This window comes from Nicotiana tabacum, chromosome 2 (genome assembly GCF_000715075.1).
Source record: "Nicotiana tabacum cultivar K326 chromosome 2, ASM71507v2, whole genome shotgun sequence".
NCBI classification, from domain to species: Eukaryota; Viridiplantae; Streptophyta; class Magnoliopsida; order Solanales; family Solanaceae; genus Nicotiana; species Nicotiana tabacum.
In genome coordinates this window covers 32,935,065-32,952,561 of record NC_134081.1, presented here as the reverse complement: position 1 = coordinate 32,952,561, position 17,497 = coordinate 32,935,065, and the positions used below count along the sequence as shown (strand labels likewise).

The 17,497-nt window shown below is 40.0% G+C and overlaps 1 protein-coding gene across 1 annotated transcript in view; it reads left to right on the top strand.

Moving 5' to 3' along the window:
• Nucleotides 1-1,552: 1,552 nt before the first annotated feature.
• The window catches only part of LOC107823420 (uncharacterized), a 28,896-nt gene continuing 12,951 nt past the window's right edge, over nt 1,553-17,497 (top strand). The window contains exons 1-14 of the mRNA XM_075232407.1: nt 1,553-1,730; nt 2,618-2,874; nt 4,610-4,654; nt 4,816-4,878; nt 5,003-5,065; nt 5,206-5,268; nt 5,625-5,687; nt 5,826-5,888; nt 6,085-6,147; nt 6,245-6,307; nt 6,512-6,574; nt 6,774-6,836; nt 7,101-7,163; nt 7,363-7,425. Coding sequence (XP_075088508.1) covers nt 2,668-2,874; nt 4,610-4,654; nt 4,816-4,878; nt 5,003-5,065; nt 5,206-5,268; nt 5,625-5,687; nt 5,826-5,888; nt 6,085-6,147; nt 6,245-6,307; nt 6,512-6,574; nt 6,774-6,836; nt 7,101-7,163; nt 7,363-7,425 — 945 coding nt within the window. The 5' untranslated portion in view covers nt 1,553-1,730; nt 2,618-2,667. The remainder of the gene's footprint in view (nt 1,731-2,617; nt 2,875-4,609; nt 4,655-4,815; nt 4,879-5,002; nt 5,066-5,205; nt 5,269-5,624; nt 5,688-5,825; nt 5,889-6,084; nt 6,148-6,244; nt 6,308-6,511; nt 6,575-6,773; nt 6,837-7,100; nt 7,164-7,362; nt 7,426-17,497) is intronic.

Sequence of the window (17,497 nt, the reverse complement as noted above, 5' to 3'; positions counted from 1 at the left end):
TATGACGATTAAGGACATGCATGATGGGGCTAAGACTCGGGTTAGGACAGTAGGAGGCGACTCTGAGCAGTTTCCGGTTGTATTGGGGTTACACCAAGGTTTTGCGCTCAGTCCGTTCTTATTCGCCCTCGTGATCGACGCGTTAACACACCATATTCAAGGGGAGGTGCCATGGTGCATGCTATTTGCCAATGACATAGTTCTGATTGATGAGTCGCGAGCCAGTGTTAACGAGAGGCTAGAGATTTGGAGACAGGCTCTTGAGTCTAAGGGTTTCAAGTTGAGTAGGACGAAGACGGAATACCTGGAGTGTAAATTCAGCGTTGAGCCAGGGGAAGTGGGCGTGGATGTGAGGCTTGAATCACAGGTCATCCCGAGTAGAGGCAGCTTCAAGTACCTTGGTTCGGTTATCCAGGAGGGAGGGGAGATTGACGAGGATGTCACACACCGTATTGGGGTAGGATGGATGAAGTGGAGGTTAGCATCTGGAATCCTGTGTGACAAGAGAGTGCTACCAATACTCAAAGGTAAGTTCTATAAAGCGGTGGTTAGACCAGCCATGCTGTATGGGGCTGAGTGTTGGCCCGTTAAGAACTCACATATCCAGAAGATGAAAGTAGCAGAAATGAGGATGTTGAGGCGGATGTGCGGGCACACTAGGATAGATAAGATTATGAATGATGTTATTCGGGAGAAGGTGCACGTGGCTCCCATTGATGACAAGATGCGAGAAGCGAGACTTAGATGGTTCGGACATGTTCAAAGGAGAAGCCCAGATGTTCCGGTACGGAGGTGTGAGCGACTGGTTGTGGAGGGCACGATAAGAGGTAGGGGGCGGCCTAAGAAGTATTGAGGAGAGGTGATCAGACAGGATATGGCGAGGCTCCAGATTTCCGAGGATATGACACTTGATAGGAAGATATGGAGGTCGAGTATTAGACTTGTAGGTTAGGATGTAGTTGAGTCTTGACTTACTTCGTACAATTGTGGGACTGACCACGTAAGGTTATTGTCTAGGGTAGCTAGTGACAATGTTGTGTTTTACTACTTCGCTTTTCAGTGCATGTCCTATTTACTAGCTATCGTTTTTGTTTTGCATCTTTCTTCTGCATTTCATGATGTTCCTATTTTTTCTATGATTGTTGTGGTGATACTAATGTTGTCTCCTCTTGTCGTTTTGTATTTTTGTTTTCTTGAGCCGAGGGTCTTTCGGAAATAGCCTCTCTACTCCTTTGGGGTAGGGGTAAGGTCTGCGTACACACTACCCTCCTCAGACCCTATTAGTGAAATTCTACTGGGTTATTATTATTGTTGTTAATTGATTGACGCGATTAAAACATGCGTTGCACATAGCCTAAAGCTAGTTTTTAAAATGTTTCAAGGGTTAATGCTATATTTAAGTCTGCAATGTTGTTCAAGCCTTTGACTTCATTTCACGTGAGAACCTGACTTAATACAGTTGCAACGTGTAACAAGACTATTGGAAGGACAACGCAATGCAAAAATACGAATTACAATTAGACCGAACTTAATAAAAACATTTACCAAAATCACAACCCACCTGGCCGTTACACTCGTTAATTTACCTCTCCCCCCACCCCCAAATCCCAATTCAGTTGCATCTCCAGCCCCCCCCCCCCAACACACACACACAAAAAATAGAAGCAAAGAAAGGAACTTCAACTTTTTGGTCGCACGATTTCTCAAATGCTTCTGGATCTGTTCGTTCGGTAAGTAGACATTTAAATTAATCCTATTTTATTGTAGCATTAAACATTTTTAGCTATGTTAATCCGACTTTTTTTTTTTTTTTTATGTATTCTATGTGTTCATACAGAGGAAAATTGATGTTTTTTATACGTTAGAAGAGAAATTAATGTTTGTGTTGTCGTACATTGAAGTTTCATATTTTTTTGCTGGTCGATTTTGAAGTTGATCTGAAATTGAGGTTCCGGAAAATGCCTTAGTTCTAATTTGTTCTTTACTAATTGATTCTGGAATGTGCAAGTTTCTTTTTTTAACATTTTAAGCCGTAAAGATGCAATGTTCTCCATTTTTTTTTGGTGAATTTTATGGTTCATATGGAGGAAACTACGTTTCTGATCTAATTTTTGTGGTTCGTCTTCTGGTGCATTTGAAGTTTTATATCTAGAAAATGCCTTAGCTTTAAAGATATAGTCTATTAATTTTTTCTGAAGCTCCAGGTTGATTCTGGACAGTGCTTCACAAGTGTTACAAGGGATAGACTTTATATGCATCTTTTCATTTTACCATGTCGAATTCAAGTTTATTCTTATTCTAAATGTTGCAATTAATTTTTTTAGCTGTCTTCACGCAAAGTTCTTTTTTATTTGTTTATCGAGGAAATTACATGTTATATTATGGTCGATTTGAAACATGACTTGATTTGAATTTGAGGTTCCAAAAATGCCTTAGCAGCTCTAGTTGTATACTTTATTGATTGATTCTGGGCAATGCTTCACAAGTTCTAACAAGGAAGAGACTTTAAATGCATGTTTATTTTGTATGTCTAATCGGAACTGTGGTACATGATTAGATCTTTTTGTGTCTAATTGGAATTGTGGTACATGATTAAATCTCTTTATGGTTTATGTAGGTTGTCGGTTCCGTTTGTATTTGAGTTTTGATTGTTGAACCCCCGCACAAATGGATGAAGAGAAGAAGAAGAGGAAGAACAAGAAAAAGAAGAATAAACAGACCAAAGGGATTGAAAATAATGCCGTCGGTGCAGAAGAATCAGCTTCCTCCAATCAGAATCATGCTGCTGAAATACGTTGCGCTGACGCACATACTGATGATACTTCGGGAGCAGATGAGACTCCTAGTAGACATGTTACTAATGGTGCCAAAGTCGTAAGTTTGACTTCTGCAACAAATCATTCTGGTTTATAGGTTTATTTGTTTTCCAAATCTGAGCAGTCACGTTTCTAGAACCATATATATGTAGTTTCCATGCCACTTTCTGTTGTATTTTTTTTTTTGGTGAAAAAAATGGAATTCTTTTGTGTTTCATGCGTTCATATTTTAACATCATTGGGTGCTCCCAAAATACAGCCAAAAAAAAGGTTGTCCAATTGATAGCTGTCCTTGTGTTAAAAGCTCCAAACTTGTCTCCATGAATTAATCATCAAACGTTGCTTTTTAGCTTCTTGCTTCCAGCTAAACTCAATTTAGAGATTGAACTGCTGCACAACAAAGGCTGCGTTGGTTGCGAAGAAAAAGTGGGAAATAAAACTGAGAAGAGAGAGAGAGAGAGAGAGAGAGAGAGAGAGAGAGAGAGAGAGAGAGAGAGATTTTAGAGAGAGAGAGACATTGTCCAATTCGTAAAGAATATCTTTTTTGCATCATCATCACCTTATATGGTTGAGATTAAATAAGGGCAGAAAATTGTTGATCTAAAGCCCAAAATGCTGCCTTTCACTACGTCAGAATCCAACTTAGCTTATAGCCTTATACTCTTCTCTAAACCCATACTAGGTTTCCTTATATTCAAAGTTTATGCTAAAATTGCTGCATCATTATTGAGAAAGAATAATAAGAACTTACGTAGTTTTCCTTATGCTTGATCGCTGAAAGAATCTGTATAAAAACTTGAAAGCCCCGTTATTTTATTTTTATTTTTTGATAACCGTGGTGACCGGGCCAGCTTTGCGAAAGCCCCGTTAGAGAGCAACATTTTCCTTCTTTCTTTCTTTCTTTCTTTCTTTCTTTCTTTCTTTAGTTTCCTTTATGGAAAAAAATGGAGGTGCAACATTAAATGCCTTTTGTAGAGTGCTTTCTTTTAAACTGTGTAAGCGGGTTTTAATGAAATTTTAACCATAGGTAAAACATTCGTTACATGTCAAAGTTCTATGGAAAGCTGGAAGATTTGGAAATGGAGAGGAGTCCTTGCCCCAGTGAAGGTGAAGTTAATAGGAGAAATTCATGAAAGAAAGGGTGCAAGGAAGAAGAAAATAAGGAGAGAGAAAATGAAAAGAGAGATATTGGAACGTCTTGTGGGAATCAGGAAACGGAAATAAATAAGAGAAGAAAAGAAGAAAAATAAAAGCATAAGGTTTAGAACTAATGCTGCTTGGTGGAGTTTGGTAGGAAGTAGAAGTAAATAAAAAATATGTTGAATGCCTTTTTACCTTTATATTTTAAAGCCATCACGAATGGAAACTAAACAGGTTCCCTGCTAACTTTTAAGGAGTCAGATGGATTATATGTGCAGAAAAATAATTCACGGGGTTAGTAGCAAAAGTGGCTATGATCGGGGCTATAAAACAACAATAACAAACCCAGTTTAATCCCATAAGTGGTGTCTGGGGAGGGTAGTGTATATGCAGACCTTATCCCTACCCTATAAAGGTAGAGAGGTTGTTTCCGATTGACCCTTGGCTCAAGGAACTGGGGGGGGGGGGGGGCTACAAAGCACTACACAATTTCCATTTGCTGGCTGCTCTGATTGGAGTCCACTTCTGGATTTTGCTTGCTTGCTTACTTGTTTGTTGTTCCTTTGTATTGTTCATTTTTTGTTACTTCCTATACGTATTGGGTCCTTGATACTTTCTGATATGTTCTCTTTTTGTTACTCTTGCTTTTACAGTCATCTTTAGCAGAAAATGAGAAACACAGTAGGATGGATACAGAGGTGAGTTAAGGCCTCCTTTTTGGGCAGTGTTTTGAACTGTTTTTAGTTATGGGCTCATTATTTGATGATAACTGTATTCTCTATCTCTCTCTGCTCCTTCTCTATATCTTTATATTTATTTAACTCATGACAAGTAATTATTTTCTCTATTTTATGGACAGCCCACTTCTCAAGAGAAAATTAAACAATTACAGAGAGACAAGGATGCACATATGCAAAAAGAGGTGCAAGCTGTAAAATCTTTTACTTGGGTAGTCTTTACCTGAGTTTACATTCATATAAAATCGCCATATATATTTCCTATCTACATTATAATTGAAGCATCTAATACTTACTGCTGTTTTACAGGCTATTTCTGAGGAGAAACTGAAACAATTAGGAAAGGAAAAAGATGCCAATTTACTGAAGGAGGTAACAAAAACTCTACGTACAAATTTTGCTTCATAGAACCTGTAACTTGCTAATTCATTTTTAGGCCAAAGTTTGGTGCTTAATCAGTTTTAAGATATTCTTTCCTTCTTCTAACATTATGGATTTGCCTTGATCTGCAGTCTAACCTTGAAGAGAGGATTAAACAACTACAGACTGAAAATAACAATCATAGACATAAAGAGGTATTTTTGAACTGCCCCTGTCCCAAAATGGGCACCCCTTTCCATTCCAGAGGAAAACAATTGATTTTTGACTAAAATTTAAGTGTATCTTTTCGTGACTCAAATATTGGAACAACTGCGTAGTACTTTTTATGTGTTGTTCGAATTATGCATTTACATTTTCAAAATTGAATTATTCTAGTCCACTTAAATTTTGAATACTGGTCAATTGACCCTTGATGAGCGAAAAAGGACTAGGGGAAGAGGAAGTATCATGCAACAAATTGTACAGAGGTTGCAAATCATTGCTGTGTTGCTAATCCCTTTTCCTGTTTATTCTATCTACTTTGAGTTTTACGCTCTTCTGCAATCTTCAGGCTAGCTTTGAGGAGAAAATCATGCAATCTCAAAAAGAAATTAGCAGTCTCAAGAGGCAAGAGGTAATGGGGAAACATGCATAGATGCATATTGCACTGAAAATAGTTATGCTTTTTGGAATGTATTATCCACCTAAAAGGTCTTTCTTTGTTTGGTCATTGGTCTTCTAGAGTAATCAGTGACTTTTTGGACTTTTGCAGGCCGGCCAAGAAGAAAAGATAAGACAACTGCAAATGGAGAAAGATGTCTACCTGCAGAAAGAGGTTCTGAAACTTTTAACAATTTCATCTTCTACTTCTGTGGAGGTGTTCAAAGATATATGCACTTAGGGTTAGGGTGACGCTAAAATATTATCTTTTATTATCATTAGGGCTCCTTGATTGTCGCCCTTTTACTGCAATAAAGAGTCTTTAAAGTTTCGGTCTACTTGACAAGAAGTATGCTCTCTGTAATTTTCAGGCTGAGTTCGAGATGAAGAATTCTCAATTACAAAGTGAAAAGAATTCCTGGCTTCAAAAGGAGGTGATAGCCCCATATGACAACGAACATTTCCTTGTATATTAGAATCAAGTTGTTGCTTTTCCTCTCTCTAAGAATATCTATTCATTTTAATTTTCAGGCTGAGTTCGAGATGAAGAATTCTCAATTACAAAGTGAAAAGAATTCCTGGCTTCAAAAGGAGGTGATAGCCCCATATGACAACGAACATTTCCTTGTATATTAGAATCAAGTTGTTGCTTTTCCTCTCTCTAAGAATATCTATTCATTTTACCTTTATTGGATATAAGCATTGGATTATCATATCCTTTTCTCCACTTCTGCCCCCAATTTTGAGTTTTCTTTTGAGGCATGCAGTAAGTTTCAGTCTATACCTTGTTCGTTGCAGTCTGGCTTTGAGGAAAGAATTAGTCAGTTGGTGAATGAAGTGGAGAAGTTGAATTCAAAGAGGGTAATGAATCCTGAACTTAGTATTATTAGATCTTTATGTGCTTCTGTTGTTTCACTTGATTGTGGGGGTCTTTTCATCCTATTGACTTTTGTGCAAACCTTTTTAACTTTATGTATTGTGGAAATTTGGTTATATTTTCTCCTTGATAATTTGATTGGTTCCAAAAATTTCACGAGAATAACTTTAGCACAAATATCAGGTGAGCTTGGAGGAAAAAGTAGAAGAGATGGAGAAGGAAATAGAAAACAGAGTCCAGAAGGAGGTAATCTCTCTTCTATCTAGTAATTTTGACAGGGATTTGTTCCTAATATCCACTGTGCTGATACTTTCAGTTTTTGTTTTTCTGTTGGTTTTCTCTTCTCTTGGTTTTTGGTTCCATTTGGGGCAAAAAAATAACTAAAAGTTGCAAGTTTGGTAATTTGGATTGGTTATTGCAATAAAGGAGATAGAGGGTGAAGTTAGGTATTGATTAAAACAGAATCCTTGAGATGGGATAGATTTTAGCCTAATACCATCTTTCTTGCAGGTTCACTTGGAGGAAAGAATCAGTCAGTTGGTGGATGAAGTGGAAAATTTGAATTCGATGAGGGTAAAGAATTTAAAAGTCACTGTTAGTAAATTCTTATGCACTTCTATTGTTTCACTTGATTGTGGATGTTTTTCTTGCTTTTGACTTCTGTCTCATACCTGTTTACTTTCATGTTGTTTAGCAATATATTTTATTTTCTCCTTGATAATTTCCTGGGTTACATAAACTTTTCGAGAATGACTTATAGCATGAATATCAGGTGAGCTTGGAGGGAAAAGTAAAAGAGATAGAGAAGAAAAGAGAGAACTGGTTCCAAAAGGAGGTAATCTCTTATATATTAATGCTAGTTGTTTTGAGTGGGCTTTGTTGCTAGTATCCACTATTCAGATACCTATATTTATCATTTCAGTTGGGGCCAAGTAATAACTAGCATTTAACAAGTTAGGTATTTCGGGTGGCATTTAATGGAATTATGTTATGCATCTCCATTAAGTTGCTATGAAAATTCTGTGAGTAGCGATATGATATGCTTATTTGATGAGGAGAAAAATGAATATGATTCAAGACGCTTGGCAATTGAGAAGAAACATATTCATAAAAATATTTGGCTTTAATTAAATGCTCATAGATATAATTATTTAGCAAAAACAAAGTGCACACTGAAGAAATTGTTAAAGAAAAGTGAATAACAATTTGAGTCAGATGGTTTTGGAAATACTTAGTGACAGATAAATGTGGTTTCTATTAAGAAGAATAATAAGTTTTCTTGCTCACGAAGCTGTCTGCTCTGTTGAGGGAATAAAAGACAAAAAATAACATGGAAAGAAGGAATCATGGTAAATCATACTTAGCAAGTGCAATGCACGATGTTCATTCATTTGGGTCTTCCTGTATGATGCCAAAAACTTCTGTATTTCCGTCCTAACAGATTTCAAGAAGTCATTTTTGCTACCCAACATGTACTTTTCTTGTTTTCTTCCATCAAGTGACATTTTCTACTTAATCGTAACAATTCATGTTCTGTACATTTGAACCGAAATGTCAGTGGGAAGTGCTACTAAGATGAAACGGTGAGATGTAAAAGCTTTATGGCAGACAATGGCAGTACAATTTTCTGTGTGGAAAACCTACTGTCAGGGGCGGATCTATGTACAAGGTTCGGGGTGGTACACCACCCGCAAGCTTCGGCGAAAACTCTCTCTATATGTATATATATATATAAGAAATAGTATATATATTTAAAGTGGCCACCCACAGAACAAAAGTGGCCAAGGTGCCAGTGGCAAAGGTCCATCTTTTCCTTCTGCTGGTTGTGAGTTCGAATCCAGCTGTAAGCAATTAAATTTTTGGCTTCATTCAGTTACAATTAGTACACTGACACAACACACTTTCTATTTTAAATGTTTGGCTTTTAACTAATAAGATAAAATAATAATAAAAAGCTTTACAATTAAAATAATATTCCTAGAAATCTAAAAGCCTTCCGCCACTTTCCCCTTTCCCAAAATTAGTCTCCAGCAAAAGGAATCCCAATTCCCAAGTCCCCAACCCCGTCTCCAGCAAAAGGAATCCCAATTCCTAAGTCCCCAACCCCCACTTTGCCCGTCCAGTCCGTTGGCTTCTGGTTCTCACGCTCACATCTTCAGTTCGTTCTCTTTTGCTGCTTCAAAGCACGCTTATGTACAAGGTTCGGGGTGGTACGCCACCCGCAAGTTTCGGCGAAAACTCTCTCTAGTGGTAAAGGTCCATCTTTTCCTTCTGCTGGTTGTGAGTTCGAATCCAGCTGTAAGCAATTAAATTGCCACCCACAGAACAAAAGTGGCCAAGGTGCCAGTGGCAAAGGTCCATCTTTTCCTTCTGCTGGTTGTGAGTTCGAATCCAACTGTAAGCAATTAAATTTTTGGCTTCATGCAGTTACAATTAGTATACACACACAACACACTTTCTATTTTAAATGTTTGGATTTTAACTAATAAGATAAAACAATAATAAAAAACTTACAATTAAAATAATATTCCTAGAAAGCTAAAAGCCTTCCGTCACTTTCCCCTTTCCCAAAACCCGTCTCCAGCAAAAGGAATCCCAATTCCCAAGTCCCCAACCCCGTCTCCAGCAAAAGGAATCCCAATTCCTAAGTCCCCAACCCCCACTTTGCTCGTCCAGTCCGTTGGCTTCCGGTTCTCACGCTCACATCTTCAGTTCTTCTCTTTTGCTGCTTCAAAGCATGCTTATGTACAAGGTTCGGGGTGGTACGCCACCCGCATGTTTCGGCGAAAACTCTCTCTCTCTCTCTCTTTCTCTCTCTCTCTCTCTCTCTCTCTCTATATATATATATATATATATATATATATATATATATATATATATAGAAATAATATATATATTTAAAGTGCCACCCACAGAACAAAAGTGGCCAAGGTGCCAGTGGCAAAGGTCCATCTTTTCCTTCTGCTGGTTGTGAGTTCGAATCCAGCTGTAAGCAATTAAATTTTTGGCTTCATTCAGTTACAATTAGTATACTCACACAACACACTTTCTATTTTAAATGTTTGGCTTTTAACTAATAAGATAAAACAATAATAAAAAACTTACAATTAAAATAATATTCCTAGAAAGCTAAAAGCCTTCCGTCACTTTCCTCTTTCCCAAAACCCGTCTCCAGCAAAAGGAATCCCAATTCCCAAGTCCCCAACCCCGTCTCCAGCAAAAGGAATCCCAATTCCTAAGTCCCCAACCCCCACTTTGCTCGTCCAGTCCGTTGGCTTCCGGTTCTCACGCTCACATCTTCAGTTCTTCTCTTTTGCTGCTTCAAAGCACGCTTATGTACAAGGTTCGGGGTGGTACGCCACCCGCAAGTTTCGGCGAAAACTCTCTCTAGTGGTAAAGGTCCATCTTTTCCTTCTGCTGGTTGTGAGTTCGAATCCAGCTGTAAGCAATTAAATTTAAAGTGCCACCCACAGAACAAAAGTGGCCAAGGTGCCAGTGGCAAAGGTCCATCTTTTCCTTCTGTTGGTTGTGAGTTCGAATCCAGCTGTAAGCAATTAAATTTTTGGCTTCATTCAGTTACAATTAGTATACTCACACAACACACTTTCTATTTTAAATGTTTGGCTTTTAACTAATAAGATAAAACAATAATAAAAAGCTTTACAATTAAAATAATATTCCTAGAAAGCTAAAAGCCTTCCGCCACTTTCCCCTTTCCCAAAACCCGTCTCCAGCAAAAGGAATCCCAATTCCCAAGTCCCCAACCCCGTCTCCAGCAAATGGAATCCCAATTCCTAAGTCCCCAACCCCGTCTCCAGCAAAAGGAATCCCAATTCCTAAGTCCCCAACCCCCACTTTGCTCGTCCAGTCCGTTGGCTTCCGGTTCTCATGCTCACATCTTCAGTTCTTCTCTTTTGCTGCTTCAAAGCACGCTTATGTACAAGGTTCGGGGTGGTACGCCACCCGCAAGTTTCGGCGAAAACTCTCTCTAGTGGTAAAGGTCCATCTTTTCCTTCTGCTGGTTGTGAGTTCGAATCCAGCTGTAAGCAATTAAATTTTTGGCTTCATTCAGTTACAATTAGTACACTGACACAACACACTTTCTATTTTAAATGTTTGGCTTTAACTAATAAGATAAAATAATAATAAAAAGCTTTACAATTAAAATAATATTCCTAGAAAGCTAAAAGCCTTCCGCCACTTTCCCCTTTCCCAAAATTAGTCTCCAGCAAAAGGAATCCCAATTCCCAAGTCCCCAACCCCGTCTCCAGCAAAAGGAATCCCAATTCCTAAGTCCCCAACCCCCACTTTGCTCGTCCAGTCCGTTGGTTTCCGGTTCTCATGCTCACATCTTCAGTTCTTCTCTTTTGCTGCTTCAAAGAATGCTTATGTACAAGGTTCGGGGTAGTACGCCACCCGCAAGTTTCGGTGCTCTCTCTCTCTCTCTCTCTCTCTCTCTATATATATATATATATATATATATATATATATATATATATATATATATATATATATATATATATATATTTAAAGTGCCACCCACAGAATAAAAGTGGCCAAGGTGCCAGTGGCAAAGGTCCATCTTTTCCTTCTGCTGGTTGTGAGTTCGAATCCAGCTGTAAGCAATTAAATTTTTGGCTTCATTCAGTTACAATTAGTACACTGGCACAACACACTTTCTATTTTAAATGTTTGGCTTATAACTAATAAGATAAAATAATAATAAAAAGCTTTACAATTAAAATAATATTCCTAGAAAGCTAAAAGCCTTCCGCCACTTTCCCCTTTCCCAAAATTAGTCTCCAGCAAAAGGAATCCTAATTCCCAAGTCCCCACACCCGTCTCCAGCAAAAGGAATCCCAATTCCTAAGTCCCCAACCCCCACTTTGCCCGTCCAGTCCGTTGGCTTCTGGTTCTCACGCTCAAATCTTCAATTCTTCTCTTTTGCTGCTTCAAAGCACGCTTGTTCACTGGTCACTTGTCTACAACCACCATTGTAAAGCTTCCTCACTTCCTCTTGTTTATTTCTTAACCCTATATGGGCTGTGACTATTTTTTTCTCCATTAAATATATGTTTTTGCTCTGTTTTTTTTTGTATTTAGTTGGATTTTAATGTTCTTGCAAAACTTTATTGTCACTTTAGATTTATTTGTTATGTATTTCTTTGGTTTTGTTGAAAATCCCATGCCACTTAAATGGTTTCATTGTAGAAATTAATTTCGTGGCTAAAAGAGAAAGAACATCTCCAATATTTTTGACCAAAAAAAATTCAAAATTAACAATAAAAAGTATTAGGGATAGTTGGATAATTTTCATTGGCTAAGCTTATTGATGGTATGAAGTAGAAATTATTCTATATTCCATAGTGAGCTACATAGAAAGCTTTCTCACTAGAATGAGCTTTTATTTTATAGGAATTGAATTCAGATGGATAAATTTGTCACGAGGTTGGACCATTCTCAACCAAGTCTTAATTGTCAATCCATGAGCCAAGCAAATGCCAATGTTTCCCATCTTATAAATGAACTCGATTTGGGGTCACTTAAAGGCGATCCAGGAGAAAGAATACCTATCACAGACTATCACCCTCGAATACGAGATGTAGTAAGGAAACATTACATTCAACAAGGTCCTTGCCAACCTTACAAGCATCAATTTCCCAAAACTCAAATAGGAGGAAGAATGCGTCAATTTGTTCCAAGTTGGTTCAAGGGCCAATTTTCTAAATGGTTGGAGAAGAAAGATGTGGCATATTGCTTATGTTATTTGTTCAAAAATGAATTTATTCATGGAAGTGCGGGCGGATTTTATACAAAGAATGGTTTTAGGGCTTGGAATAAGGGTCTTGAAAGATTTCATTTACATGTTGGTGATGTTAATAGTGTCCATGATAAATGTTTTAAGAATATGCTAGACTTATCAAATCATCATCAATCAATTCAAGTTGTTTTTGATAAGCACTCCGATAAGTTGAAAAGTGAGTATCGGATGCGTTTAGAAGCATCAATTAATGTGCCAAGACTTCTATTGTTGTATGGATTGCCTTTTAGGGGTCATGATGAAAGTGAAACTTCAAGTAATCAAGGCCTTTTTCTAGGATTCTTACGATGGTATGGGGACAAGCATCCGGATGTGGGAAAAGTCATATTAGAAAATGCTCCACAAAATGATACTTTGACTTGCCGTATGATCCAAAAGGATATTATCAATGTTTGTGCAAAAGAAACAATAAAGGCTATAATTGGAGACTTGAATGGAGATTACTTTGGTATATTAGTTGATGAGTCCAAAGACATCTCACACAAAGAACAGATGACTCTTTGTTTACCCGAAAAACGGATAGAGTTGAATTTGTACGTAGTTCTAAGGGTATGTGGTATAACTTGACACAAATCGTAAGAGTAAGTAGAAATGTTGAATATTGACCGTAAACAATGAAATACAAACGAAGTTAAAAAGGGAAAGATTTATAAATAAGCAAGATGAATCAATGTGTATAAGGCTGGATAATCTCTTAATATGGGAGTGTATCAACAGTATTTGAGTTACAATGCACTAATGACCTGATGCTTTACAGAAATAATAGCCATCCCTCTTATAGTGGAGGGATCCTACTTTAGATATAGTAAAACATACATAGTGGGGAACCCATGATAAATCAGCTTTTCCCTAATTTCCGCCGAGATTCTCTCTCTTAGTGCTACTTTAGCGGCTCTTGTCTCTTGGCTCGATCTTGATTGGACTCGGTATTGGTCGGTTTCCAGGTTTAGAGCTCGATGCGGGCTTGAGCTCGATGCTGACTCGGGGCCCGGTATTGATTCGGGCTCGGTGTCGGTTGGTCTTTGGTTCTGAAGCTTGATACCATCGCTTCTTATCATAGCTCGATTTGGACTCGAATTCGATAATGACGTCGAGCTCGGTATTTAATCTGACCCCGAAACTCGAAGCTCGTTCGTGCCTTCTTCAAATCTCACCTCGATATTATGAAGACGCTCTTCGGTCCATCTTTACCAATCGTACGAAGGTCGAAAACGGTTTTGACTGTATACAGATAGTCCCCTCGTTTCTCGGGAAGGATGTGGCGAGAAACGATATGATTTCCCAACGGCTCGATTGGATATACACGTTTGCATCGAGCCCGACCATGATGTACGTGATAGCTGTCCCGTCGGTTCAGTTTACCAAGGCATTAAATGCGTGTCAGACGGTGGTCGGCCACTGCTGATATTGAACCGTCGTTGCTCAATCTATAAGTAGCCCCCTTTTTTTTTTTTACCATTTATCACTTTTACGCCTCCAACCTTCATATTTTTCTAAGCTCTTTTTCGTATCTTTTGAGTTCATCTGTAGGTCGATGATTTTTATTGCAAAAATCTTTCTTTTGTGATTTTCACTGCAAAGTCTTTCTTTAAAACACCACATCTTTGTCATCTCCTTCTATTTTCGATTTCTAAATCCAAAATGGCGAAAACATCTAAAACCGTTCCTCAAAAAGAAAAAAAGCTTCTTCTTCACAGCCTGCTGCCGACAAAACACCGGTGGAGCCACGTCCTGAGGAGTGTGTTCCGGGGGCGTGTGTTCTTACCTCCTATTTTAAGATCGACAAAGGCTCGTCAGTTCCCGGTCGATGCGAGCCAGTATCGAGGTATATGTGCTCGATAACCGAGGGGCATCTCGAACAGATAAGGAAAGATTGCAACCGGGAGAACAAAGAAGTGGTAATCCCGGCTCCCGAGGAAGATATTACTACTCATGTGAAAGGGCTTTTAAATGTGTATACCTACCCTTTTATGTTAGGCCCCCTCGACTCTGTTGTCATTGATTTTTGCCGTCAATACCAAATAACCCTAGGCCAAATCCATCCTTCTTTTTTGCGGATCGTTATTCTGATCCGCTTCTTTGTGAACAAAATCGAGGGGATGCCTTTCACCCTCGACCATCTTATTAGATTGTACAGCTAATAAAACTCAGCGCTGGGCTACCAATGTGCTGTTCTCGAGCATAGACGAGGACAAGGATCGAGGCTGGATAGGAAGGTTTGTTGTGTGAAGACTTCGGACCTAATTCCGGCCGAGAAGATGCCATTTCCCGAGGAATGGAACATGAAGCGTAAGTGTAATAGCTGTTATCTCCTATTGTTTTGCCCATTCGTTTCTTTCTCACCGATATCCCCTTTTGTGATGCAGCGGTTCCTTGGATGCCCGGTGCAGTTCCTAACCTTAAGAGTTGGGTACGGGACCTGGCTTCGACCTCTACATACGCCGAGCGCTCGTGACATGATTTGTCAAAGGGTCGATGGGAGGCCAAAAATCATGGTAAGCTTTTTTCTCATGTCTTTGATAGTTCGACCGAAATGTTTTCCATATACTTAACCAATTTTCTTGTGTGTAGGCTTGGCAAAGATGCGATTTTGAGGCCCCCGTCTGGTGAGGAAGAGACGCCGGCCCTGGTCCCGAAACCGACGAAGGACCATAAGAGAAAAAGGGCCTCTACTTCCGAAGATCCACAACCTAAGATAAGGGCGGCTCGTAAGCCGAGGAAAAATACCATCCCTTTGACCGAAGAATCAGTTCGGTGTCTAAGGGATGAAGACGAGGAAGAAGAAGAAAACGACGTGTCCGTACTGGTGGCCCGAGTGAAGAAAACCATCGATGCCCCAAAGGCAGCTGGATCGATGGTTGTTTATGAGCCTTTTCCTCGAACTGAGGGGATATCGGAGAAGGGTTCCGGCAAAGCCCCCGAGTTGCTGGAGATCGAGGATACCTCCCATCGAAGTCAACAAACGGTGGATATATTTGAAGGGACCGACCCTGAACATCTCCGAACCGAACAGAATGCCCCAAGCGACTTGCCTACTCTCCCCGCTTTTTCCGAAGGGGCGATTCGGGAAGCCCAAGCTTTGGGGACCCTCGAGGTAGGCCGGTTCCACGAAGGAGAGATCCCTTTCGTGATTTGTTTACTGGTGTCGGGGATGTTGCTGGCCCTAGTGATGTATCGGGCCTTTTCTTCGAAGTGCAACAAGCTCTGAATCGGGTAAGCTCTAACTCCCTTCGTTGGTGCCAACTTTATGTTTGCTTTTCTTTTCTAACTTCTTTTCTTCTTCCTTCGTAGGCCTCAGTGGTCCATCGAGAGGCATGTTCTCGATCTCGAGCTGAGTTGAGTCAGTACGAGGCCGACCTCCGAAGGGTCACTGAAGAGAGAAACGCCCTTAAACTTCTCTGTGGGCAAAGGGAAGAGGAAATCAGGGAGCTCCGAGCCGAGTTAGCCAAGGCTCATCAAGACCAGGCCGACCTGACTGAGCAGGTAATGACAATCTTAAAAACCCACAGGCTCGGTTCTGGAACGATGGCTAATATTTCGATCTCACAGTTGCAGCAGAAGCTTGAGGTGATCGGGCTGCTTCGTGAGGAGGTTGATACGATAAGGGCGGAGACCTTGGGGTGGAAAGATGGCATGGACCGCCTTGCTGCAGAAAAAGAAACTGCTCGAGCCTAATTATTATCGGCCGAAAGTCAACTACAAGGCATAAAGGAGAAGAGCTCGGTTCAAGCAAGGAAAATAGAGGAGCTCGAGGCTCGGTTGGCATCCGAACTTGCTAAGGCCAAAACTGAAGCAGAAAAAGCAAAGGCCGAGGCGGATGCATTCGTGGCTGTCTATCGGACCGATGCCGAAGCCGCTCAGGTACAGGCGAGAAAGGCAACCGAGACCGCTCAAACTCGAGCATACTGGGTTGCTGAAATCGCCAAATGCCAATCTCGGAGGGAGACCCTCGAGGAAATTCATGCTCGAGGTTTCGATCTCACCGAAGAGATAAAAAAGGCTAAAGAACTTGAAGCCGAAGCTGGAACCCTGGCTTCCGATGAAGATGATAATGATGATGAGAGTAAGAGCGAGTCTGAGAGTGGGGAGGAGCTCGATGGTGAGGCTGCTCCCGGAGATAATCATGAACCTTACGATTTTTTGTTTTTGATCTTTTTTGTGTATGGTCCTGATCGGACCTTGTAAATACTCATATAATATGATGATCTTTTCCTTTCCCGATTTGTCTTTGTTTCATATTCTGCCTTGTGAAAACTTTGCTTCAGTCAAGCCTTATGAAAACTCTAGCCTTATGAAAACTCTGTTTCATTCATGTCTTATGAAAGTTTTCATAAGTTCGAGGCTTTAGGCAATTTGATCGAAGCCGGATCTTGTAGTCTTTATAACCGAGCGAGTGATTGCTCGAACTCGAAGTAATGTAGTTCGTAGGCTCTTAGGCTTAGTAGTTGAGTGAGTGATTGTTCAAGCTTGAAGTAATCGTAGCCCGTAGGCCTTTAATAGTCGAGTGAGTGATTGCTCGAACTCGAAATGACGTAGCCCTTAGGCTTAGTGGTCGAGTGAGTGATTGCTCGAACTCGAAATAAGAGTAGCCCGTAGTCTTAGTGATCGAGTGAGTGATTGCTCGAACTCGAAATAAGAGTAGCCCGTAGGCTTAGTAATCGAGTGAGTGTTTGCTCGAACTCGAAGTGAAGTAGCCCGTAGGCTTAGTGGTCGAGTGAGTGATTGCTCGAACTCGAAATAAGAGTAGCCCGTAGGCTTAGTAGTCGAGTGAATGCTTGCTCGAACTCGAAGTGAAGTAGCCCGTAGGCTTAGTGGGACTTGATCTTGTTGATTTTTCGGTTGGCAGTCCCCGATTTATGGGGTAATGATCGAACTCGAAATAAGAGTAGCCCGTAGGCTTAGTAGTCGAGTGAGTGATTGCTCGAACTCGAAATAAGAGTAGCCCGTAGGCTTAGTAATCGAGTGAGTGCCTACTCGAACTCGAAGTGAAGTAGCCCGTAGGCTTAGTGGTCGAGTGAGTGATTGCTCGAACTCAAAATAAGAGTAGCCCGTAGGCTTAGTAGTCGAGTGAGTGATTGCTCGAACT